This window comes from Panicum hallii, chromosome 6, assembly GCF_002211085.1.
Source record: "Panicum hallii strain FIL2 chromosome 6, PHallii_v3.1, whole genome shotgun sequence".
NCBI lineage: Eukaryota > Viridiplantae > Streptophyta > Magnoliopsida > Poales > Poaceae > Panicum > Panicum hallii.
The window spans coordinates 33,447,506-33,471,414 of record NC_038047.1 but is presented as its reverse complement, the minus strand read 5'-3'; the positions used below and the strand labels follow the sequence as shown (position 1 = coordinate 33,471,414).

Below are 23,909 nucleotides of genomic sequence, written 5' to 3'. Positions count from 1 at the left end.
AACTCTACTATGAGCTCAAAATACATGAGGTTCAGGAGCTCCAAAAACATATTGATGGAGGCCATCTCAAAATATTAGTTGTGATAGTGTTTAAATATTTTGGTCAGCTGCTCCATCGGCATTAGACATACTAATACAACAACCTGTTTATAGCACAATGTCTATCGATTGTCCTCTTCAGTTTGCTTCCAGGGGCAGTTTCAACGTGAATCTGGGGGGAAAGATTAAAAAAAGAAAAAACTCAATCACAACAGAGCTACACACTTCTGCCAATTTCATGCAAGAATCAAGATTTTGAATGGAGACCAAAGAAAGAACGTACTGACTTAGCTTGATTCCTTAAGTCAGTTCGGAGGTGACTCCGGCCAGCTGCCGGCGGCGTGCGCGACCACCACGAGGGCAGGCCGTTCGGGACGGGATGCCGCAACCGCAGGAGCTAGGAGGTGGGAGAGGACTCGGCAGTTACCGCCGTAGGCGTCGTCCGCAGGCAGCGCGGTAGTCGGAGCCTCGGAGATTAGATGCGAGATGCGGCTCCGACGGCCATGGCTTGGTCTCTTCCGATCCGACCAAGCACCAGCCACTGGAACAGGAAACGAGCCGAAGCCGTACAAATAAACTGTTTCTTTGAGCCGAGCCGAGGTTAATGGGCCTGGAAGCTCCGTTGCTTTAAGATGCGTAGGCTGGACACGTGTCGCGAATCGGCATCAGGCTGCAGTGCCGCTTCTCTGCAGCCGGATGTAGAGAATTTTTTTCCCGTAAACGAAACCGGAAGTGGAGGGCCCCACCAATTTCGCTGTGCAGATAGGAAGTCCGATACACGTTACGGTTGGAGACGGTCTTATGCCCGTAAAAAATCCTGCACTACCTACCCAGCCCAATGAGATTCAAAGCCAGCACAACAAAAAGCAACAGAAATGTGATGTGAAGTTGTCAAACGTGCAGCTGATAAAGGCAGAAGAGAATCTATCACGTACTGTCCTTTCGGTTGCGCAAAAGAACCCCCATGATCTGCACGCAGACTAGGAGAAGCACACACTAGCAATCTATTACTATTATCTACTGTGCCATTCACCTTTATTCATCAGCTTTTGTTTCTCCAACTAACGTAGCTCGTACCAAAGTTACCTCCGTCAAAAGATGGCCACTAGAATATGTGACAAAACAACATGTGAAAGCAGAAGACCCACTAGTGTGATTGACGGGAACCCAGAGGGGGCTCACCATGTTCTGATTTCAGTGAGCAAAATAGTCAAAAGGATACTGCAGCGTAGGTTCACCAGGACCAGTGGCCAAATGCAGGTCCAATAGGATCAGTAACACAAAAGGAGTTCACACACTTGTCATCTTTATGGACAAAACATCAATAGTACAATCTGACTTGCATATAATCAAATTTCATTAGAGCAGGTGCTTTGTTCGCATCAGCGGGACAATCATCTGTGTACTCTGATATTAGTAACATTGGTCTTAATGTCAGTAGTGTCGTTACCCTATTTCGGTTTTAAAGAATATAAATCGTATGAAAGAACACGATTCTGCACTCCCCTTCGATTCTACAACTTCATATGCACTAGTCTGTCATATGCTCCAATCTGATATAATTGAGATGCCGTGTAGAGGTTAGTGTTTCACAGGTCCTGATGATGGCATGGAGTAACACTCCTTTGAGTTCTTTGGCAAGTTAAACTGTGCTCTTTTCTCAGGAAAGTCCGGTTGTCGCTGGTATACAACTGAAGCAGCATGGATCAGGATGCCGGCAGTCAGGCCCCAGATTATGTAATTCTCATTTCCTTTGTCGTACGTGAAGTGATGAAGTGTGAATGGCTGCCCCATCCATTCTAGCTCATCAGATGTCCGGTTCTCATCCTGCGCCATTTACCACAGATAGACCACAGGATAAATGGCATGGGTATAATACGACATATCAAGTAAAATGAAACAAGTTCCTCTTCTCTGCCTTTGCAAATAAGTGCTAATTTTATATGACAGCCTATCATAGCTTGCTGTTTTGGCAAGTAAAACATGCAAATCACCACAGAACAGTGTATCACAGCAGTGCGGTAGCACATGCAGTTAACATGCTTTTATCAGTAAACTAGTCATTTTTGTGGTAAATAGAAAATCCAACTGCACAATAAATTGCCATGTTAAATAGAAATGCTACATGATAAATCCTACACAGTCATAGTTAGCATATAAGAACATAAATGATACTAACCTTGAGGAACATCTCCAGAGGAACATCAAAAATTTCATCCACCTCAGCAACATTAAGAACAGGTTTAAATGCTTGTATGTCTGAAAGTATGCCAACAACAGGAACAACTACCAGAAGATGCTGCCAAAGACATGCAGAATATTTATAATGTAAAAATAGAATAACAGAATTTGTGCATAGCCTATTACTTAAAGTCCTAAACAGTGAGGCACAATATTTTTTGGGGGGTTTCCATTATTTGCCACATCAAGTACTGCACTTCAGAATTTGCCATTCCATGCGTCACTGACATTTAGGACCTGAGACCACATGTCAGCGAGCAAGAGGAGGAAAAATCCTGAAATGCACTTTTTGGGGAGACAAATTCTATACGCATGTGTTGCAGTGAAACAAAAGGGAACTCCTAGCCTACTTGATTAGTCATTTTACAACATCACATTCAGTAGCTGAATTTAGGAGTCTAGCTTCTGCTCTATATCTGAATGATATGGATAGACATAAGTGGTGGGACATTTCCTATGAATTTTACATTAACTCCATCCTCATGTGAGAGGTACCACAATAATCTTAATAGACATTTTGCACATAATGTTCACAGACCAATTTTACACACGAAATCTGAAACAAAGAATTGACATATTGATAATAAGGTGAACTTCCATACTGCAATCAAATCCTAAATAAGACACCAAGACTAAGAAAATGGTCATGTGTAATGACTGTATAGTTCCTTAAAAAAGACAATTTGGGACATTTTAACCAGCTGCATAGTCATAGCAATGGCAGCACAACTGTATTGACATCATATCACAAAATCAATTTTCCAGTTTTGTGATAAGTACAAAAATTGCTATGCAACTAATTAAATAGACCTTATGATGGTAATCCAAGACTGCAAGAATAAAAAAAATGACTTCTTATGTGATGTGGAACGATTGTTATCCCAGAGTAAGAAAAATAATTGTTTAACAAATGTGATCTGCTATTAGATTTTTCTCAGATCCTGAGTGAAATTGGTTTAGCTGCACACATGTATTTGATTCCTGAACAACAAAAAGGGAAAGGCTGCTATTCCATTGATGCACTGACATGTTACCAATTGTGAGAAAATATTCCATAGTGCTTTAAGTGAGAATGAAAGGAACTGTACTTTGGACAAGAAGTGTTCAAGATATGTAACAATGGTAACCAGGGCTGGATCAAGCCCAATCTCCTCTTTTGACTCCCTTAATGCTGTTGCTGCATCATCAGCATCGCGCTCCTCAGCCTTTCCACCTGGTAATGCAACTTCCCCTGAAAATTCCAATGGAGATAACAAATCCTAAATAAATGGATAAAATGGTCATCATCTTCATCGTAAACCTAATCAAATCTTCACCTACAATTTTGCATGGTATTCATAGTAAGTTATACTCAGATGAATATAGTTAAGCTACACATGGATCAGCTAACTTCCATGAGTTGATATTAGCAAGGCAAGCTCTCTAAGGTAAACGAAACATAGGACGAAACCACTCATGTCCGAGACAAAACAAGAAGTTTGGGTCCATTTGGAATCTAGGTTGGCTGTGCCTGGAATTAATGTGGCCTCAGCTTATTTCATTTCAGGGAGAAACATGTTAATTACAACTCCTGAACTAAAGTCTCTCCTAAGCCAGGCAAATACAGCCACCTAGGACAATGCCACTGCTGCAATTTCTTTATTGATCAATCTTGTATCACTTAATTAATATGATGTGCCTGAAACAACTATTGCCAACATGAGATGTGAAAACAAAAGCCAAAACTTATTTGGTACCTTAGTCGTTTTTTCCCTCTATTCCTAATCATTAACTACTAATACCATTAGGATTGAAACTTCAATCCACAGATCCCAGGTATAATATGTTTTTTTCTCTCGAATACAGGTGCATCCTGTTTTAGCTTTCTAATTTTGTGCTATGTCATGACAAGTATTGAATAATTTGATATCAAATGTGCTTCAAGTGGAAGATGTGCATAGTTGAGCATGCAACTTCTTGGTCTATTCCTAGGGTGCTAGTGAGTGAAAATTCCTTATCCTCAAAAACATCCCAATAAACATCAAACCTTTGGCCATGTAATGCATTGAGAAGGATCATCTGTATGGCATTATGTTGAGATTATGTATTAGCAAGTTATAAGATATCAGAACTTTTTTCATTATACTACTGGACTATTGAACTTCTAGCTTTAGCTGGTCAAAGATTACTTATTTGGCAAACATTCAGTATAGTGACCAAAATTTGGGATCCTGAGGTACACTGATGTAGTAAGTTTTAAAGTTTCTATTCATTAAGTTTTAAAGTTTTTCTATGTATATGCTGTCTAATTTCTTTCCTTGGCATTGGATCAGCTTTGTGATATTTGTGTGGTTCTGGTATTTTACTCAGTGGTTCAAAAGTTACCAGATACCCAAACCACAGCCAGAACGTGTCAGCCCTTTTTTATTTGCGGGGTGCATAAGCTTAGCCCTGGTAGATTGCAATTACAACAATTAAGCACCTTGAGCACCCTATATTTAGTATTTATCTTGTCTGTCACCTCTAAACATGCACCAATGCACTAGGATTCAAGTAATCAAGCATCAGTACGGACTGTTGACTCCCCCAAAAGAAATGTACTGCTCAGGTAGCTAATGTAAATGGCGGATCCAGGGCCAGGGCTGCCCGTGCTCTAGCCCAGGTTCTTGTCCTAAAAATCCATGGAAGCTTGCTTAACTTTATTTAGGAACATAATAGTACAAAGGGATTTTAGGCATATTTGAACTAGCTCAATCGTAGGCCGCAGCTCCCAAATCAGAGACAACATAGAATCCTTCCATCCTAATGCTATATGTGAAAACAAACACCCCTATCGTTTATGAATTACAATAAATGATCACTAACAATTTTGAAAGTCCTGTGCAATCAGCACACTGAAGACTCAGATCCATCGAACACTGAAGTAGGACACGATCCTAAAAGAGCAGCATCACACGCACTGAGCTTGGGGGGGGGGGGGGGGGGGGGGTGGGCGGGTGGCCTAAATCCGAACCCAATGCGTACACCGGCGAAAATTAGCCCCCAAAAGACACTACTGTCTACAAACACTGCGCTAAGACTAAACTCTGTGACGGAGAAGATGGGAAGCTTAGCGAGGCGCTCACCGGAGTGCGTGGAGAGGGAGGAGGAGCGCTTGGTGAGTATGACGCGGAGCTCGCCGGCGGCGCTCCGGAAGAGGCAGACCAGCACGGCGGCCCTCCGCGGCCGGAACAGCTCGCCGGCGCCGGCGCCGGGAGCGGGGGCCACCGCGTCGGAGGGCTCGTACGGGGAGGGAGCCGGCCGGTGGAGCCTCAGGCGGCGGACGAGCGCCTCCATCTCCGCGCAGGAAGCCTCCTCCCCGTCCATGGCGGCGGGCGCCGGGATCAGAGGATTTGCCAAGCTGCTGGTGCCTTGGTGGGAGCGGCGTCGGCGGAGGGATTGCCGGTTTGGTTTGGTTTGGCCAAGACCACGCGGTGTGGTGTGTCAGAGTTTTTACTAGTAACAATTTTGTCGTTCAAAAAAAATTACTAACAATTTTGCTTTATTGTTAGGGTGGGTTTGGATGTTGATATTGGAGAGCTTGGCATTGAAGATTGGCATTGAAGGTTCAGTACCAATTCAACTATGGTATTGAAATGATCCCAATTTGAATTCTATTGTTTGGTGGCTACTGCATTTTCTTTCGGAATCGTTAGAAGCAGTCAAATTCAATTCACGGTTGGACGTGCAAATGGAAGATATTGGAATTTTCTTATCTATCCTCCACCATCCGACCCTCTGCTCGACGCGCCGCTCAACTTTGAGCTCCTGCCGCCGCCGCTCATCCTTGAGCTCCAGATCCGCCATCCATGGAGCATAGGGAGGGCGGCGCGGCCCGCCGGTGGAGGTAGGGGGAAGGCGCGCGCTCACCGGTGGAGTGAGGAGAGGGCGGCATGCCTCACCGGCGGAGGGAGGAGAAGGCGGCGTGTACTCACCGGCAGAGGGAGGAAAGGGCGGCGCGGCTCACCGGCGGAGGGAGGAGGAGGGCGGCCCGGCCTACCGACGAAGGGAGGGAGAGGGGAGGGCGACGGGGCAGCTCAAGCGGAAGGAAGAGATGAGAGAGACGTGAGGGACAGAAAGAACCAATGCCAGCGAATACGGAGGGGTCCAGCTCGGCATTGAGGATGAGGGGGAAAGGGTGAAACGAATACCATTTGATATTGGTGTTGATTTTCAATGACATCCAAAGAACTGGTATTCGGAGCTGCCAATGCCAATTTTAAATTCCAAACCTGAATATCTATATCCAATCGTAGTGTTACATTTTATAGAACAGTATAAATGCACAGTTCATTAAATATATTTGAGAGACCAGGTCGGCAAATGAAATTACTGAAATAAATTCAGAAAAAAACACGATCAATTATATTTGTGACCAAAATCTGAATAGAAAAGTTACGTTCAGTTATATTTTGACCATTTTAGATTATAATTACGTGTTGAGGTACACTTTCAATTTCTGTACCTTCTCGATTGAACCGGCGAAAGGCAAAAAAAGAAGTAGTTTTCTTTCTTTCTTAATTGAAAGATGAAAGCAATACTAGATGGTCACCCGCTTTACTTCCTCAGACGGCAGGCAAGCTACCCCTTTGATCCTTATTATCAAAAACGATGTGCATTAACATTCCAAATTTTAAAGCTTGATCGCATAATTCACGTTTGCAACGGATAATGCACACCCCTTGCTTTCACCTCGCAGTATTAGAACTACCATGTTGTTCATATCTACATGCAGACTAGGAGAGGCACTATCAAATCTAGTGATCTGTCATTTTTTTTTGTTCCTTTGCTCTTCTATGTGCACCTTTCAGTTATGTTGGCCATTCCAAAATAACCATGCTTCATGTTGGACTTTGGTCGTTAGATATTTGAATTTTATGACACAGCATCATGAAGAATCAGTGTGGAGAACGAGCGCTAGCTTGGTCGGTCGTGTTGCTAGTGTGCGAACGGCTGGGCGCGAGTTTGATCCCTGGATTGCTCGCGTTTCTCACCGGGGCATGTCCCCATATTAAATTTTGTTGCCTCTCACGCGTGGGGCCACAAAGGGACTGCGACGCGCCCATCATATACGGAGTCCTCCGATGATCTCAAAAAGGACGCGGTTCTGGTCTGTGTGTAGTTGTAGGTTTGTTTGCACATGTGTGTAGGGTGGGTGTGCGTGCATGGATGAACAAATGCTACAGCTGTACCTAGAAAAGAAAAAAAAATGAAGAATCAGTGTGATGGGAACTTGGAAGACACCATGTTCTGGTTGTATTGAGCCTACAAAGGAAAAAACTAAAAAAGGCAGAGTTCAAGATGGCCATTTGCAGAAACAACATAATCAGGAGAATGAAAGTAGTTCAAAACCTTCTTATCTTTATAGAACAAATGAACAATGCATTAAGCAGAACAATTTGATATATACATACAATTCATTTGCATCAGAGCTGAGTGTTTGATCTCATCAGCAGTATCTAAATGGACCATTGACGACTATAAAGTACTTTTAGCATTGTTCTAATTGTAAATGTTACTATTGTGTCAAGCAAAAGATTGTGCAAAGAATCTAAATTATAATGACACCATATGATTTGGACTCCCCTTGGATTCTCTAACCATTTCTTGCAGTGAAATCTCCTATACCCCCCCAGTAGTCTATACTACAGACAGCGTCATAGAGACTAGTGTTTGGCAAGCCCTGCCAGCATTGAAGAGCAATCCTTTGTGTACTTTGGCAAGTTGAAATGTGCTCTTCGCTCAGGAAAGTCTGGCGATCGCTCGTATACAACTGAAGCAGCATGGATAAGGATGCGGGCTGTCAGACCCCAGATTAAGTACTTGTGATCCTCTTTTACATAAGTGAAGTAATGAACTGTGAATGTCTGCCCCATCTTTTCCCGTTCCTCTGATGTCCTGTTCTCATCCTGTGCCATTCAACTCAATCGGGTCAGGGGATAAAAGGGTCCATGGTACCAATGAAAATGAAGCAGATCTCTCGGTACTTGCAATTATTGATTTAATATGTCAGCCTATCACAGTTCACACTTCTGGAAATATTTTGATATATATTCTATAAATTGCAGCAGTATTGTTAGCACATGCTGTTACCATAATTTTTCTGATAAATTGCAGAAGGCTGTTACATTTAGCATCGATAAATCTTAGCATCACAAGAATACAAAGTAGCTAACCTTGAGGAACATCTCCAGGGGTACATCAAATATTTCGTCCACCTCAGCAACATTAAGAACAGGTATAAACGCTTGTATGTCTGAAAGTATGCCAATAACAGGAACAACTACCAGAAGATGCTGCCAAGGACAAAGAATACCTTCAGCGATTGATCCCAAGCTTAAATAGTAATACTAGGTACAAGTTTATCACTCCAGAGAAGGAAAAATGTATTTGAACAAAGGGATCCCCGAGTCCTGACTTACTGATAGGGTCATACCCATTTTACTTTAACAGCATGGGAAAGAATTACTCCCTCCCTCCCTACAGTAATGTTAAGGCAAACCTCTATACTGTAACCAATTCCTAAACAAGAGCACCAAGACTAAGAAAATGATCATGGCACCACTGCTTAAGAAGTAATGACATGGAGCACCATCTGAATAAGCTGAATAGTTTCCACATGAAATGGCAAAACAAATTCGTCCTAATCATATCACAAAATCATTTTATATCTCAGATTAGTAAAGCACTTGATATGCATGTCATCCAATAGAATTCATGATGATTGTGATCCAAGATACTGAAGGATAATAATATTAATTTCTGTGGGATGCAGAATGATTGCTACCCCAAACAGGGGCGGAGCTAGACAACAAGACCACTGGGGTCATTTCCCTTTGCACGCTGGGGACATCAACACATATGAACAGTAGTTTCTACAGGATTGATGGAATTTTATCAGGGTCAGCTGACCCAATAACTATGCCTAGCTCCACTCCTGATCCAAAGTTTTAAAAATGATTATTGAATATAAATTGGCAATAAAGAACTCTTGAAAAAAATAATTCAAGACTCTATGCATTATCCATTTATCCTTGAGACATCTGTAAAGAATCATGAGGGAAGTTGGTTTAGTTGCACATGTGTGTTTGGCTGCAAAGTCCAAACAACCAAAGGATAAAGCTTCATACTCTTCCACTGATGCATTAAGACAGTGTACCCATTGTGGTAGAACTTTTCTTGGGGGTTCAAGTCAGAACAAAAGGCATGGCACCTTGGATAAGAAGTGTTCAAGAGATGCAACAACTGTGACAAGAGATGGATCAAGCCCAATCTCCTCTTTTGACTCCCTTAATGCTGTTGCTGCATCATCTGCATCACCCTCCTCGGCCTTTCCTCCTGGCAACGAAACTTCACCTGCAATCCCAGATGGAGGAAACAAAATCATAATCAAATGCATAGAAATGGTCATCATAAATTTAACCAAGAATTCACCTACTATGTTCTTCATATTTCTGTAGCTTGTAGGAACTGATTTGAGCTAAGAAAGCTCTCTATGGCAAACAGAAAGATAGGAAAATTTGCTCATATTTTGAGATGGAAATTGCACTCCACTTTGTAAGCTTGATTCTACAATTGTAGAAGCTATTGTATTGCAAGAAAAATCTAAACACAGCAGCAAGCTAGGTTGCCTGAACTTATGTGGCAACTAAACTTAATTTACATCAAGGGACAAACCCAAGGTTTTTTATTTGAATAATCAAAAACCCAAGTTGTTATTAGTTGTAATTCGGGAGACGGAGGCTTGTTCTGGCTCGTTACTAGAGTTAGCAGGACAATGAGGGCGCCCTAGGGTAATGCCATGCAGTTATTTATACTGTCAATTAGATTTTCTATTTGAAACACTACTGAAAGATCCCGAAGTTCTCACATGGTTAATATCTACTACATTCTCCTAATTTTTTGGCTCATTTTCTGTCGAGAAATTCGCATAGCCGCATGACTGAAACGGGTACTTTACCTAAAGGAGAGGAAAAGGAAGCGAGCTAACTCGTCGACCATTGAAACAATTCCGGCGGACAAAACATCGGGCATAGGAAGACTCGGATCAACCGCACCCAGTCGAACCCACACGCGAAGGCAAAGGACGGAAGAAGGGCAAGCAAGGAAGCGAGCGAGACGCTCACCGGAATGGGTGGAGAGCGTGGACGAGCGCTTGGTGAGGATGACGCGGAGCTCGCCGGCGGCGCCCCGGAAAAGGCATACGAGCACGGCGGCCCTCCGCGGCCGGAATAGCTCGCCGCCGCCGCCGGCCGCGGGGGACGCCGCCGGTGCAGGGTCGTACGGGGATGGCCCTGCCTGGTGGAGCCTCAGCCTCCGGATGAGCGCGTCCATTTCCGCGCCGGCGCCGGACCCCTCCCCCGCCATGGCCGAGATCGGGGGGAGTTGGTGGGAGCGGCGGAGGGGTTTGGTTTCGTTTCGTTTCGTCACGTGGCTGATTGGTTTTGATGGCGACATTTTGCTACCACGTTTGAATTGGATAGGTTTGTCTAAACAAACATTAGCGTTTGACTTGTACCAGTTTAACCGCTGTTCAAAATCAAATTTCATAGCTTTACTACCCAATGCCAAGTTCCAAGAGAAACAATCGATAACGCTAGGGTAACGTTTGTATAAGAATGAAACGTACACACCAAAAAGTTGCAGGTCATGTATCACTGGGTGTTGTCACGAGAATCTCTTCATCTTCAGAAGAACAAAGCCTCTGCGCCACTTGAAGCAACATTCTTAACATCTCATATATTTCATCCATGCTTGGGTGCGACCTATCCTCTGCATTGAAAGAATGCACCTCATTTTTCACCTCAATCCAGCTCCATCCAGGAACTTTGCTTATTCCCCTATTCTTCATTACCTTCTGAACTGTTGCCCTGTCACCCCACATACCAAGACCAGAAAACATGCTGGAGAGAAGAACATAGGTGGAGTGCTGTCGAGGATCTTCCACAAGCAAATAGCTTGCCACATCGCTTGCTAGTTCCATATTCCCATGGATTTTGCAAGCACCTAAAAGTGTCATCCAAACCATGGCATCTGGTTGAAATGGCATAGAGTCAATAAGCTCTTTTGCTTTGTCAAGCTGCCCAGCCCTCCCATAGAGGTCAACACCACATGCATAGTGCTCCATTCGAAGAGGAATTCCATACATAGTTTCCATCGTATTGATAATTTCTGACCCTTCATCGACAAGACCGGCATGGCTGTAGGCGGTAATCAGGCCAACGAAGGTAACATGATCCAAAGGAACCCTAAGTTGCAGCATTTCATTGAAGAGGTTGGTCACAAACTGTGCCTGTCCATGTTGTGCATAGCCAAACATCATAGAGTTCCAGGGCACTGAACTACTCTTATCTGCCTCTTCAAAAGACTTTCTTGCATCGCCAAGCATTCCACTCTTAGAATACATGAAGATCAGTGAGCCTGAAACGAAGTCATTAGAAGCAAAACCAGATTGGATGACTAAACTGTGTATTTGTCTACCTAGCTGAAGCACAGCAAGGTCTGAGCAGGATCGCAGAGCAGCAGAGAATGCAAACTCATCTGTTCTAATATTCTCTGACCGCATGCATCTGAAGAATCTCAAAGCATCAGCACTCAAACCATGTTGTGAATATCCAGTTAACATAGAGTTCCAGGAGACTGTGTCCTTAAGCGCCAATGGATTAAAGCACTTACATGCATCTTCCATCATACAGTTCTCAGTGAACCTAGTGTACATGGCAATAAGAGCATTGCAAACATGTGTGACTGCTTCCAACCCAATCTTCATCACCAATCCATGTATTCCCCTCCCTCGGTGATCATCACGCCCGTGCTCTGAACACACACTTATGATACTTGTGAAGCTATACATGTCAGGCCGGACTCCACTCTCTTGCATCATCCTGACAAAGAATCTCATTGCCTCTTCATCCATCCCATGGTAAGCATAGGCTCCAAGCATAGAATTCCATGATATCAAATCCTTACTCTCAATTCCATCAAATATCCTTCTTGAGTCTGCAAGGGCCCCACACTGCGAATATGCAGTGATTGCTGCATTCGACACAACCAAACCCAACGCTGATCCATACTTCATAATCTTCCCGTGCAACTCTTGCATTAAGAAACACCAGCTCGGACCTTCGACTACAACGAGCAACGTGGCGAATGTCGCTTCATCTGGGGCCAGCCCCTCCCTCTCCATCTCAGCAAACAGCGCCATTGCTTGTGCAAGATTCCCAGACTCCGAGTACCCAGCAATGAGTGCGTTCCAAGAGACAGTATTCCGCTGCGGCATTCCATCGAACACGCGGCGAGCATCGCTCAAGCAGCGACATTTCGCGTACATGTCGACCAACGCGCTAGCGGGGATGACGCTGTCGGCGAGGCCAGACTTGACGGCAAACGACTGCAGCTGGGCGCCGAGCGCGGGGCGGCGCGCGGCGGCGGCGGAGCGGAGCGCGGAGCCGAGGGCGAAGGTGCTGGCTGCGAGGCCCCGCGCGTGCATGGCCCGGAGCAGGCGCCATGCGTCCGGGTGCGCGCCAGCGGAGACGTGCGCGGCGAGGAGGGAGTTCCAGGAGACCGCGTCTGGGAGGGGGATCTCGTCGAACACCCGGCGCGTGGTGGCCAGGCCGGAGCCGGAGCCGGAGCCGGAGTACGCGGTGAGGAGCTGGTTCCAGGGCGTGGGGAAGGAGATGCCGGACTTGAGGAGGGCCGCGTGGGACTTGGCCGCGGCAAGGGTGAGGTGGCGATGCTGGCGGCGCATGCGCAACGTCAGGCGTCAGCGGAGGCGACGGCGACGCCTGCGCGGGCATTTGCTCACCTATCTATACAGTAACAATCCCGGCGGGCTCGGCGCCCGCGCAGCCTGCACGCGTCACCCGCAAATCCGTCGCTCGTTCGATTCTCATCGGGTGGCTTGACGCGGAGAGTGAATCGAGCGCTGCTCCATCCTTACCGGTTGTGTCATTGCGCCTGCTGGGCTGAGCGGGTGCCTCGCTGTTGCTGCGCCTGCCTTTCGTCGTACGGGTGCGCGCCTCCTCGTCATGACACTTTCGTTGAAGTCACCTTCCAAATTTTGTGCTTGGCCGCGCGCAAAACACTAGTTTGCGAAGGTGGAGCCGCGGCTGGCCACACCGGTGGGTGCCGGTCCCACCTGTCATTGAGGGAAAATAGCAAACGTATAATTTTCAGAAGAGCAAGAGCTTAATTAATACAAATTTGTTTCGGTTGATGTTTTCATCAGTTGTTGTAATAACTAACGTCTGCATTTAGAGTATATTACACCCACCGTACAATAGTGGTGGGTGCATATTGGTCCAACAGCTTTACAATAGCTCAATCCAGTACCATAACTTGGTAATTGGTGCATTAACAGTTTGTAAATAGCTCAATTTAGTACGAGTAAATAGTTCAATCTAGCACGATAACGTGATAAACTTTTTATATGCCTTTTGTCTTATCAGCAAGGTTCATCATTTGTTCTTATGTTTGAAAAGCGCAATACGGTTTTATTCATTATAAAATATATTATATATAGAGGGAATTTATGGCAAGTTGGCGACTAACTACTGTCGGTTCAAGAGTTGACCAACACAAATCTATTTCCGTTTGGTCGATCGTTAGGTCGGGCACGGAAGTCAACACGTACAAAAGTTGCTTCCCGTAATGAAGGTGCATCCTCACTAGGGCGGCAAGCCACAAATGTAATATAAAGCTAGCTTCATTGCTCTGCCGCAAGTTAAGGAGGCTAGTAGTAGCTAGCAAGCAAGGCCGGATTTAGCATTCAGCCATGGCGGGCATGGTGGTGACTGCTTCCATGGGAGTAATGAACTCGCTCCTGAAGAAGCTCACCGCCCTTCTGGGGGATGAGTACAAGCTGCTCAAAGGCGCGAGGGACGAGGTGGCCTCCCTGAGGGACGAGATGAGCAGCATGGGCGCCCTGCTCGCCAGGATGGACGGCATGGAGGCGCTCGACGCGCAGCAGGCGGAGTGGAGGCGCAAGGTGCGGGAGATGTCCTACGACATGGAGGACTGCGTCGACCTCTTCATGCGCCGCTTCGGCGATGGGGCCGGCGGCGGCAACAGCAAGGCCGTTGGCGGGCTCGTTGCGCAGCTCAGGATGCTGTGGTCACGGCACAACCTCGCCAGGAAGATCCAGAAGCTGAAGGCCCGTGTGGAGGACGAGAGCCGTCGGCGTGGCAGGTACAGGCTGCTTGACGACCACGCCGCCCGGGGGAATCAGCAACCTTCTGCATCTCCTGTTACCATGGATCCGAGGATCTCGGCGCTGTACGAGGAGGCGACTGCCCTCGTGGGCATCGATGCCTCCCTGCGCAAGGCCATCGGGTGGCTGACTGATGAGGAAGAAGGGGAAGGAGCACGGAGGCAGCAGCTTCGAGTGGTGTCCATCGTCGGGTTCGGTGGCATAGGCAAGTCAACTCTTGCAAGAAGAGCGTACAATGAAACCCGAGGCCAATTCGACTGCTCAGCTTTCGTGTCCGTGTCTCGTAGCCCAAATACGAAGAGGATTTTTGCAGACATACTATCAGGAGTCGGGTCTCAGTGCGATGTCTCCACGGACTCTGAGCATCAACTCATCGACAAGCTTAGAGAACATCTCCAAGACAAGAGGTATGGCATACAGATTCTTTTTTCTTCCACTCCGTTTCTTTCTCACTGCTGGCGTTTGGACTTTAACTAAGTTTATGAAAAGTGTGGATTGTGCCAGCATGCAAAAAAGCTAAAACAAATCCTTACATGCCATCGGGCGCGGAGCAGGGCCGGCCCGACACCTAGACGTCTGGTGCCACTCTATGGGCTTGTTTCGCTAGCTGGACCAGATTCTAATACAACACCATGCTACAGAATGGAGATTGTGGGCCGACGCCTAGAGTCATAGCCCTAGTGGGCCCAGACCTTCCTTCGCCGCTGCATTTGCAAGTTATTGCTTAAACTTAAGAGCATTCTCACGTCATGCATCTCGGTTGAGGTGCAGGAGAGAAACTTTGAAATCCATTCCAGACCTACGACTAACGTAGCGCTAGCAAGCTAATTTTTTTAACTGTTCATCGATTTAAATATTAATTCGACTGGCGATGTCGCCGGCCATTGGAGGAGGCCTTAGCCGACGCGACACATCACAGCACAGCCGGCGCCGCTAGCACCTAGCGCAAAGCATGCAGCAACAGATAACAGGAAGCACCTTCTTCACTCCTCGCCCACGACAAATAGCACATTCCCATTGCAGTTTGCAAGTTAAGCAAGCTTGCAGCCTGCAAGGTAATTAACTAATTCGCATTTTATTTGGTACCTTCCAAATTGGTAGGCAATTAGGCGTACTAGGGATCTGTAATTTAGGTTTGCAGCTTGTATCGTAGAAATCAGAATTGTACTGATGTAGCTTTCTACTTGCAGCAATCGTTTTGTAATCTTATTTGAAGTATAAGTCATTGATGCAAGTTTCATAAGTAGGATTAGAAGATGTTTGAAACCGTCTGACTTTCCCCCCTCTAACTAAAATACAACAGACAGCTCGTTTACAAAAAGGATGTTTGAAAGTACTTTATTAAGTTTTTTTATATTAAAAAAATTTACCTTGTTCGACCACCCTAAGTTCAAATCCTAGATTAGCCACTGACAGTGCTTATCTTATTTCATCGTGATAAAACCCATCTCTTCTCCCTCGTTATAAATGCTTTGCCATATCATCACATTTGTCGATGTGTTATATTTAGTTAGAATGAAATCCGGAACTGAGAATGACCTAAATCCTATTGAAAACACATGAGAGATTATAAGTATATATCCTAGATAGTTTATAGGAGTGAACTCAAGCTATCCTTCTTAAAGGGTAGCATTGATTTGATGCACTATATATAGTCGATCATGAAAAAAACAAGACAAGCTGTTCAGTGTATATCTTCACCAGCCCGCGTACCCTTGACCAATGGCGTGAGAAGAGAGCTCCTAGCTACTCAACAATGACACATAACATCAGTCTGAAAAGCATGCACATAGCATGCCTGCGGTCTGATTTTAGAAGCTGGAAATTCAGGTATTGGTTGGCAAGAAACTAAACCATGAATTCGTTTATGATAAATAACTTCGATCGTAATTCGGTGGGTTCATAATGTATTGTCATATTGATCAGAAATGAATCGACTGAGCCCTATTATTCTCTCTCTTAACCTATTTGTCAGGTACCTCATTGTGATTGATGACATTTGGAGTGAAAACGCATGGAAGATAATCAGCTGTGCTTTCGTGGAGAACTACCGTAGAAGCAGAGTCATAACAACCACACGCCACCAAAATGTAGCTTCAGCGTGCTTGCACACCCGTAATTTTCACGGGCATGTTCACAGGGTCGAGCCGCTAAATAATGAAGACTCAAGAAGACTGTTCTTCAGAAGAGTTTTCAACTCTGAGGATTGCCCTGAGGATTTTCAAACTACTTCAGAGCAGATTCTAAAGAAGTGTGGAGGCGTGCCTTTGGCCATAATTAGCCTTGCGAGCACGTTGGCTTGCCAGAATAATGTCATGGTGATAGAGACATGGGAGAAGATGTTGAACTCTCTATGCTATAGGCTGGAAACAAGTCCTAGCCTAGAGTGGATGAGGCATGTCCTGGACCTTAGCTACAAGGATCTTTGCCCAAATCTAAGAGCATGCATGCTCTACCTTGGTATATTTCCAGAAGATTGGGTAATCAGTAAGGATGATTTGGTGAGGAGATGGATTGCCGAAGGTTTTGTTTGTGATGCGTATGGACATGTTCCGGAGGAGATTGCGGAAGGCTATTTTATTGAACTCATCAACCGGAGCATTATCCAAGTAGCTGAGTTCAACGAGTACAACGAAGCCATATCCTGTCGGGTGCATGACATAATGCTTGATTTCATCATATCCAAGGCCACGGAGGACAACTTCTTTGCTATAGTGGGCACCGCTGATCAGCAGCACATCAGGACCGGGAATCCGTCCATTCGTAGAGTCAGCTTTCGCATCGACCACATGGAATGCGACCGGGTGATCTCAAACCTGGATCTAAGCGGGGCTCGGACCCTTGACCTTTGGGCGTGCGCTTACTGCCGGCCTTGTCTCTCCAGTCTGTCTTTCTCACTCTTGAGAGTTCTGCACCTTGATGTCTCTCACTGGAGCAACGATAGCCTCTTGTTATCATGCAAAATCAGGTACGATTGCTTGGGGCGCAGTCCTCCTCCTCCAACTAACGAAAGCATGTTCTGTGATTTGACAATCATATCCAAGTTCCATCTGCTGAAGTATTTGAAGATCACAAGCTCCAAACTGTCAGCTATTTTCGGGACTGTGCGCATGAAGTGCAGGTTGCCAGAACAGATCCGAACTTTGCGGTATTTGCGGACACTGGACATAGATGCTAATCTACGTGGTCAATTTCCTGAAGATGTTTGTGAGGCAGCGTCCTTGTCAGCTATAATCGTTTCCGACAGTTGGGCACCAAAGCTGCCCCATGGCATCGGCAGACTGAAAGCCCTGCGCGTTCTAAAAGGTTTCTCAGTGTGGAGCAGCTCGGTGGAGGACATCCGGGGCCTTGGCGAGCTGAGCAACCTCTGGGAGCTTGAGCTTTGCGTCGATATGGTGCAAGGGGAGCCCGAGGCGGTTGCCCTGGCAGACGCCCTCTGCAAGCTCAGCAGCTGGGATAACCTCCGATCCCTTGTTTTGGACTATAGCGGTTCGTCCAACATCGTGGAGCTCCTGACTCCTCCACGCCGTCTCCGGAGGCTCAAGGTCCGCCATGCCTTCTTCCCCATGGTCCCGGACTGGACCCCGCTGCTCAGCAGGCTCGCATTCCTGGACTTTCGTGTCGGAATGCTCTCCTCAAGTGGCCTCGACGCCCTCGCGAGGCTGCCATGCCTCGTCCACCTCGCACTGGATGTCGACCAAGTCCTCCTCCGGCAAGGAAAGCTCGCCATCCGCAGCGCAGCGTTCCCGTGTCTCAGGAAATTCTGTTTCAGTTACAGGGTGCCATGCGACCTCGTGTTTGAGCCCGGTTCCATGCCCAATCTGCATACCTTGGACATGAGATTTGACGCCCAAACGGTGGCAGTGGCTACGCCGTCTGGGTTCATGCTTGTCAGGATTGAACACTTGCGGTTCCTCGCCGGGATTGAGCACTTGCAGAGCCTCATATCATTCACGGCACGTATCTACAGGGGATGGAGCTTGGATGATGTGATATTTAGGCTTTGCAACAAGCCGCCGATGAACGCCAGCCACATTGGCTCGCCGCAAGAGCTTGAGAAGTGGATCCTGCACGTCTACGCAGAGGACATTCTGAGGCTTGCACTCTCGAGGCATCCGGGCCATCCTTCGGTTCAAATTAAGTACGAGTAGCAGTGTAGGCAATGTCTGGGTACGCAACTCAATATGCTAGCCCCTGGCTGGCTGCTTGCCTTTTGTCTTCGTTTTCCTTTTGGTTCCTTGACGTCAAAATTTTGCAAGTATATTTATGGAAGGATGACGTTTTAAAGAGGCCGATGGATAGTCCTGCGAGGAGCCGATGGAGAGTCCTCAAGGAGGCCGATGTGGTGTTTTGGTAAAAGGAGTCAGAGACCCGGTCAAAGCCGACGTGAATTCTCGGTTAAAGATGGGGAAGACTACGGTACGATTCGGACTAGGACGATGACAGATTCTACAGAAGTCTGATTTTCTTTTAAAAGCTTTATAATATGGTAGTGTTTCTTTCTTTTTCTTCAAGTTTAGTAGTTTAGTGTGTCGTAATCATCTAGGAGTCTTTAGTTTCAAGATCTTGTAAGGCTGTATTGTTCAACCTTTTGCTAGTTCTTAATAGATTTCATAATTTATCATATCTTGATTAAATTTCTATTGACTCGGTTTATTGAAGATTGCATTCTTTATCTGATAGCCGATTGGATCTTGATCTAGATACTCTTAATAAATACTAATAAGAATATTCATCATAATAATTAGATTCATCGGCTAATTTTATTTAATCTATCACCCTGCTGTCAGCGTTATCTCCGTTAGATCCAATCTTAGATCCAATCTGACCGACAGTGATGTTAGGTTAAGTTTTATCGGCTAGATGCATTTCTTTATGGCGAGTATAATCTTAGCCTTATTTATTGCTAATGAATCGGCTCTATAGCCGATGGCCTGCTTCTAGTACCGACTTCACGGGCGATACGTTTTTAGGAACTCTTCGAAATACCAGCCAATGCGCTCCTGGTTATTTACTAATTAAATTTTTTTTCTTATCAATAACAGGTCAAATTGACTGGCACGCCCCGAATCTCGATAGTAGGATCTGCACTGAAGATAAGCAGAGCTCTCGGGCCTTAGCGTGTCAGGCTCCGTGGAAATCACGGTCCGATTTTTACGGGCAAGAGGTTCTCGGAAGGATCCGACCAAGTCTTTTATCGTCAGGACTGGGTCTCTTAGCAGAAGGAAAAAGCTCATTTGGAGATCAGCTTCGTGACCACGGGAGGGGAGTTGGTGGAGTCCAAGTGTCTTCAGTGAAGAGATACCATCTATATCTATATATTGTTATACTCTCGGATGTAACATTTTAATTCTACAATGAGACTACGTTGATTTTGGTCCTTAATTTATTACCTAGCCATGTAGGTGTTCTTCGTTTTCGCTAAAGGGCCGGGATTGCATATTTTTAAATAACTTTTATCGGACCAGTACACTTGTTATCCATTGATTAACATCCAGTTAATGTCCCGCCAAATCTAATGGTCCCATAAAATTATTTCAACTTGCAGAAAGTTGAGGCCATACTTAAGAATTGTGGTTATGAAGTTGTAACAGCACTGCAAGATGGGCTTGTCAAAACATGATGTCAAGCATAACATTCTTAATCGCATACTGTCTTATAACCATCTTGTTTGCCGTAGCATGAGCACTTCATAATCCATTCTGTTTGCTGATGATTTATTTCCCAGGATTGCATTTTAAAAACGATACTTTAGGACTGAATTTGTCGAATGTAACGTTTTTCAATCAGAAATGCCGAACTACTAAAAAAAAGTTCCAGAGATGAGCACAGCAAACAGGACCTAAGTGATACTTGGAATCCGAGCTCATCGCTTTCTATGGTATAGAAAAAAGAAAAGCACCAGAGAAAATCAAACAATTGAGGATGAGGGATACAATACAATGCCTTATGAGCCACCGTGCACCCGGACGCATGACCCATTTTACAGTTGGAGATGGAATGAAGCCGAATGACTGGCAAACACCTCCAGAGAATTGGCACCAAAGACCGACCGGCATGCCAGGCTCAAAACATGTGCCTTCACTGAAGAACTCCATAATGGAACAGATAAAATCTCTGATGACGTCACAACCACAGGTGATTAGAGGGATTCACCTTGCTTTATGACACGTACAACATGCACAAATCAAAGAGGAGAGCAAGGCAATATCATCTGGCTCTCATCAGCAAACAGGGAATAACTAGCCAAACTAAAACTGCATACGACATGCCAGTTTGTTGGTTCATATCAGGCGTTCCCTACCAAATACTACATCTGCAAAGGAAACACAGATTCTAATGTGATTTCTTTGCTTGGTTACTTCTATACCAAAAAATATTCAAAGTGCAGACAAACTAAAACATAAGTGGGACTGCAATCCAAATTGTAAACCTCTGTTATGTGGAAGTTGAAACACCCAACTTTGCAAGGAACACAATTTCAGAAGCTGTCCTGGAGAAGGTTTGAAAAATGTGATAATTCACAAACATGCCAGAAGTCATGGACAAGGTCCAAAAAATGTAATAATTCACAAACATGCCCGAACCTGTGTTGGAGAAGGTTTGAAAATGTAACAATTCACAAACATGCCAGAAGCTGTCTTCAAGAAGGTTCGGTAAATGCAACAATTCACAAACATGCCATGCCAAAACGTTCATCATGTCTCGAGAATTGGTTTGATTAGTGTATCAGGCTGACAAACAATAGTTCAGGGAAAAGGTTGGTAGGAAAGGAAGAAGAGTTTTTCAAACACAAGACCTTTGACGCTTTCAGAAAAGAATTAAGAAATGAATCCCTGCCAAAACAATCTGTAGTTTGGATCCCTCAAGTCAGTGCCCGCTTCATGGGCACCGTAGATGAACATCTAGACACCAAAGTAACAATGTACATGTATGCAACAATGGATCCAGTACCTTAGTTTCGTTTGGTCAAAGGGCATAATGGGTAGTCATAATGCCACATGCCACAAAATGTTAACAAAGGGTGGGGGGGGGGGGGGTGGAGCATATCATGGTTCTAACTTCTAAGATAACGGAAGAGGCAAATAATATTACTGTGGTGATGGTGAATGAATGGACTACGTCTACGTGGGGAGGATGGTGGCATGTGAATGGATAATCCATCCGTCCATCAGCCTATGATGATTTCTAGTAGTCTTGCAATGAGGGATGGTGTGGACAAAATGAGCGTGGACAGCAATGAAGAGAAAAGAGGTCATAATACTCAATTGAAACAATTGCATGAGAAATGTCCACAAAGATCTAGCATGTCTTCTGTCGGGTAAGGCCGGTGAGCCAATACTCATCCTGATTTTACCCAAACATGATAGACAACAAAGTGAATGCATGCAGAAATTATAATTGATCTTATATGCATAACAAATGGAAAGCTGGACAGAAAACAACTTAAATTTCCTTTAAACAAAAGAAAATCATCAAATAAGAAAGTACATGCAGATAGATGATTGATTTTCTAGCTATCTATTATTGTTATTTGATAATTTATATCGATGTATTTTAATATGTTACATGTCTAGTAACTGTAAGAATAATCTCTTTAGGCTTCAAATGCTTAGTCGTTCACAGAAAGAACCCACAGAAAAGAAAACATTAGAAGTGATTTAATCAATCAGTATTAAAGGGCAATTAACAGGAACCTAAGTAATTCGTCAACTCCAGTACTGTATTGCAATTCATGATCATAAGAAAGCATGGAACCAACAAAAATCGAACAATTGAGGACAAGGAGAAGACAGTGCCTTTGTACCCAGGTAGAGCACGGCAGAATCATCCTGCTACTTCACAGCACAGCTTGTCCTGGCTCCATAAGCTTCCAGTACTTCAGGTATCACTTCCTGGTATCTACTGACATACCTCTCCACAAATTTCTTCTCCGATATAGTCAGATGGGCCATCCTTATGCCCTTCTTGAGAACACCCTTGGACACCAGAATGTCCAGCACCTTGTACCTGGGCAGCACCCGCTTCTCATAGCTGAAGGAAAGAACAGTCGGGCACGATGACACATACTCAGGGTCCCAGCCAAGCTTCTCAGAGAGGAAGCGCATGAGCTGCCTGACCTTATCGTCGGACACTGACATGCAGTAGGGGTGCTTGGTGAATGCCCGCCTGATCTGCTCCTCAGTCCACCCCAGGCTGAGGTAGTTCTCCATCCTGCGGTCCCATTTCGACTGGTAGATTTTGGCGAACACCCCAAAGGCGTAGGGGAAGATGCCAGAGTCCGGGCTCACTCCGAAATCCTTCATGGCAGCCAAGCCCTCGTCAAAGCGGGTGGACCTGTGCACCAGCGCCCTGGGGTGCGTGATAACGAGCTTGACGAGGACTTCCTCCGTGACGCCGTGGTCGCGGAGCGCCTGGAGCTTGGGGAGCAGCATGACCTCGAGGTTCTCATAGATGAGCTCGATGGACTGCTTGACGGCGGCGAGCACGTTTTGGTCGGAGCCGAGGAGGTCCCTGAGGAGGCGTTGGTTGGGGCGGAGGCGGCCGTCGAGCCCCGCGGTGAGGAAGCGGTTGGGGCTGGCGAGGACGAAGCGGCGGACCTCGGCGGGTGAGAGGCCGAGCTCGTGGAGGTAGAAGTCGAACCTGGCGCCGATGGTGGTCGAGGCGAGGACGGCGGGGATGGCGGCGACGAGGCGCGCGATGGAGGCGGGGGGCATGCCGAGGGTGTCGCGGAGGAGCGCGAGCACGGCGTGCGCGTTCTTGGTGGAGCGGAGGCGCACGCGCTCGGCGGCCTTGGCGGCGTCGGCCTCCGCCAGGCCGCACGAGTGGCGGAGGAAGTGGACCGTGAGGGAGGCCGGGTCGCCTCCCCCTGCCCCGCGCCTCGCGGAGGAAGCGCCGTCGGCTGCGGCGAGGTCGGAGGCGGCGCGGGAGGTCGGGGCTCCGCCGCCTATGAGGCGTTCGACGAAATGCCCGAAAGGTGAGGAGGCGGCGGCAGCTGCATCCGTCCGGCCCTCGTGCGAGACGCGGCCGAGGAGCTGCCCGAGGAAGGCGCGGGCCTCAGGGAGGCGCCGGCGAAGCATCTGGTGGCAGCGGGTCGGAGGAGGAGGGGAGGTTTGGCCAGTCCTGTGCTCACCCCCTCGCTCCGGCGGCACGAGGTGGAGTCGCGGGTGGTGGTTTGGGGACTGGACTGGGCGTGCGGCAATGAGGCGGCGCGGTTCGAAAATGTCCGGCGGCCTTGATGTGCTGAGAACCGGGCCCGCCAAGGGCGAAATATTTGTTGGGCTTTCGTACCAAGCCTAGTTCACTTTCCTGGCCCAGCCTACGGAAAAGGCCCAAAGGAACTGGCTTCTCCGTCCTGCAAATTTCCAAATCCTTCCGAGGTTTATATACACGCACACATACC

The 23,909-nt window shown here is 46.3% G+C and overlaps 5 protein-coding genes across 6 annotated transcripts; 1 reads left to right on the top strand and 4 right to left on the bottom strand.

Moving 5' to 3' along the window:
- Window positions 1-1,364: 1,364 nt before the first annotated feature.
- LOC112897548 (nudix hydrolase 15, mitochondrial-like) lies at window positions 1,365-5,734 on the bottom strand. 2 transcript variants are annotated; one of them, XM_025965867.1, is made up of 4 exons: window positions 5,385-5,734; window positions 3,369-3,511; window positions 2,219-2,260; window positions 1,365-1,866 (listed from the first exon to the last, which is right to left on the bottom strand). In XM_025965867.1, exons 1-4 carry the CDS (start codon window positions 5,623-5,625, stop codon window positions 1,621-1,623), a joined length of 672 nt encoding a protein of 223 aa, XP_025821652.1. In that variant the 5' UTR covers window positions 5,626-5,734; the 3' UTR covers window positions 1,365-1,620. The 2 variants fall into 2 exon arrangements, with proteins under 2 accessions (XP_025821652.1, XP_025821651.1); XM_025965866.1 differs by having other exon boundaries at window positions 2,219-2,338; window positions 5,385-5,733.
- A 1,905-nt stretch (window positions 5,735-7,639) lies between these two features.
- On the bottom strand, window positions 7,640-10,739 carry LOC112896274 (nudix hydrolase 15, mitochondrial-like). Its single transcript, XM_025964199.1, has 4 exons — window positions 10,425-10,739; window positions 9,512-9,654; window positions 8,475-8,594; window positions 7,640-8,207 (listed from the first exon to the last, which is right to left on the bottom strand). Exons 1-4 carry the CDS (start codon window positions 10,663-10,665, stop codon window positions 7,965-7,967), a joined length of 747 nt encoding a protein of 248 aa, XP_025819984.1. The 5' UTR covers window positions 10,666-10,739; the 3' UTR covers window positions 7,640-7,964.
- A 92-nt stretch (window positions 10,740-10,831) lies between these two features.
- On the bottom strand, window positions 10,832-13,175 carry LOC112897407 (putative pentatricopeptide repeat-containing protein At3g25970). Its single transcript, XM_025965698.1, has one exon. It carries the CDS (start codon window positions 13,043-13,045, stop codon window positions 10,946-10,948), a length of 2,100 nt encoding a protein of 699 aa, XP_025821483.1. The 5' UTR covers window positions 13,046-13,175; the 3' UTR covers window positions 10,832-10,945.
- An 865-nt stretch (window positions 13,176-14,040) lies between these two features.
- On the top strand, window positions 14,041-17,513 carry LOC112898217 (putative disease resistance RPP13-like protein 3). Its single transcript, XM_025966586.1, has 3 exons — window positions 14,041-14,913; window positions 16,482-17,310; window positions 17,475-17,513. Exons 1-3 carry the CDS (start codon window positions 14,072-14,074, stop codon window positions 17,511-17,513), a joined length of 1,710 nt encoding a protein of 569 aa, XP_025822371.1. The 5' UTR covers window positions 14,041-14,071.
- A 4,636-nt stretch (window positions 17,514-22,149) lies between these two features.
- LOC112897154 lies at window positions 22,150-23,698 on the bottom strand. Its single transcript, XM_025965371.1, has one exon. It carries the CDS (start codon window positions 23,584-23,586, stop codon window positions 22,342-22,344), a length of 1,245 nt encoding a protein of 414 aa, XP_025821156.1. The 5' UTR covers window positions 23,587-23,698; the 3' UTR covers window positions 22,150-22,341.
- Window positions 23,699-23,909: the final 211 nt, after the last annotated feature.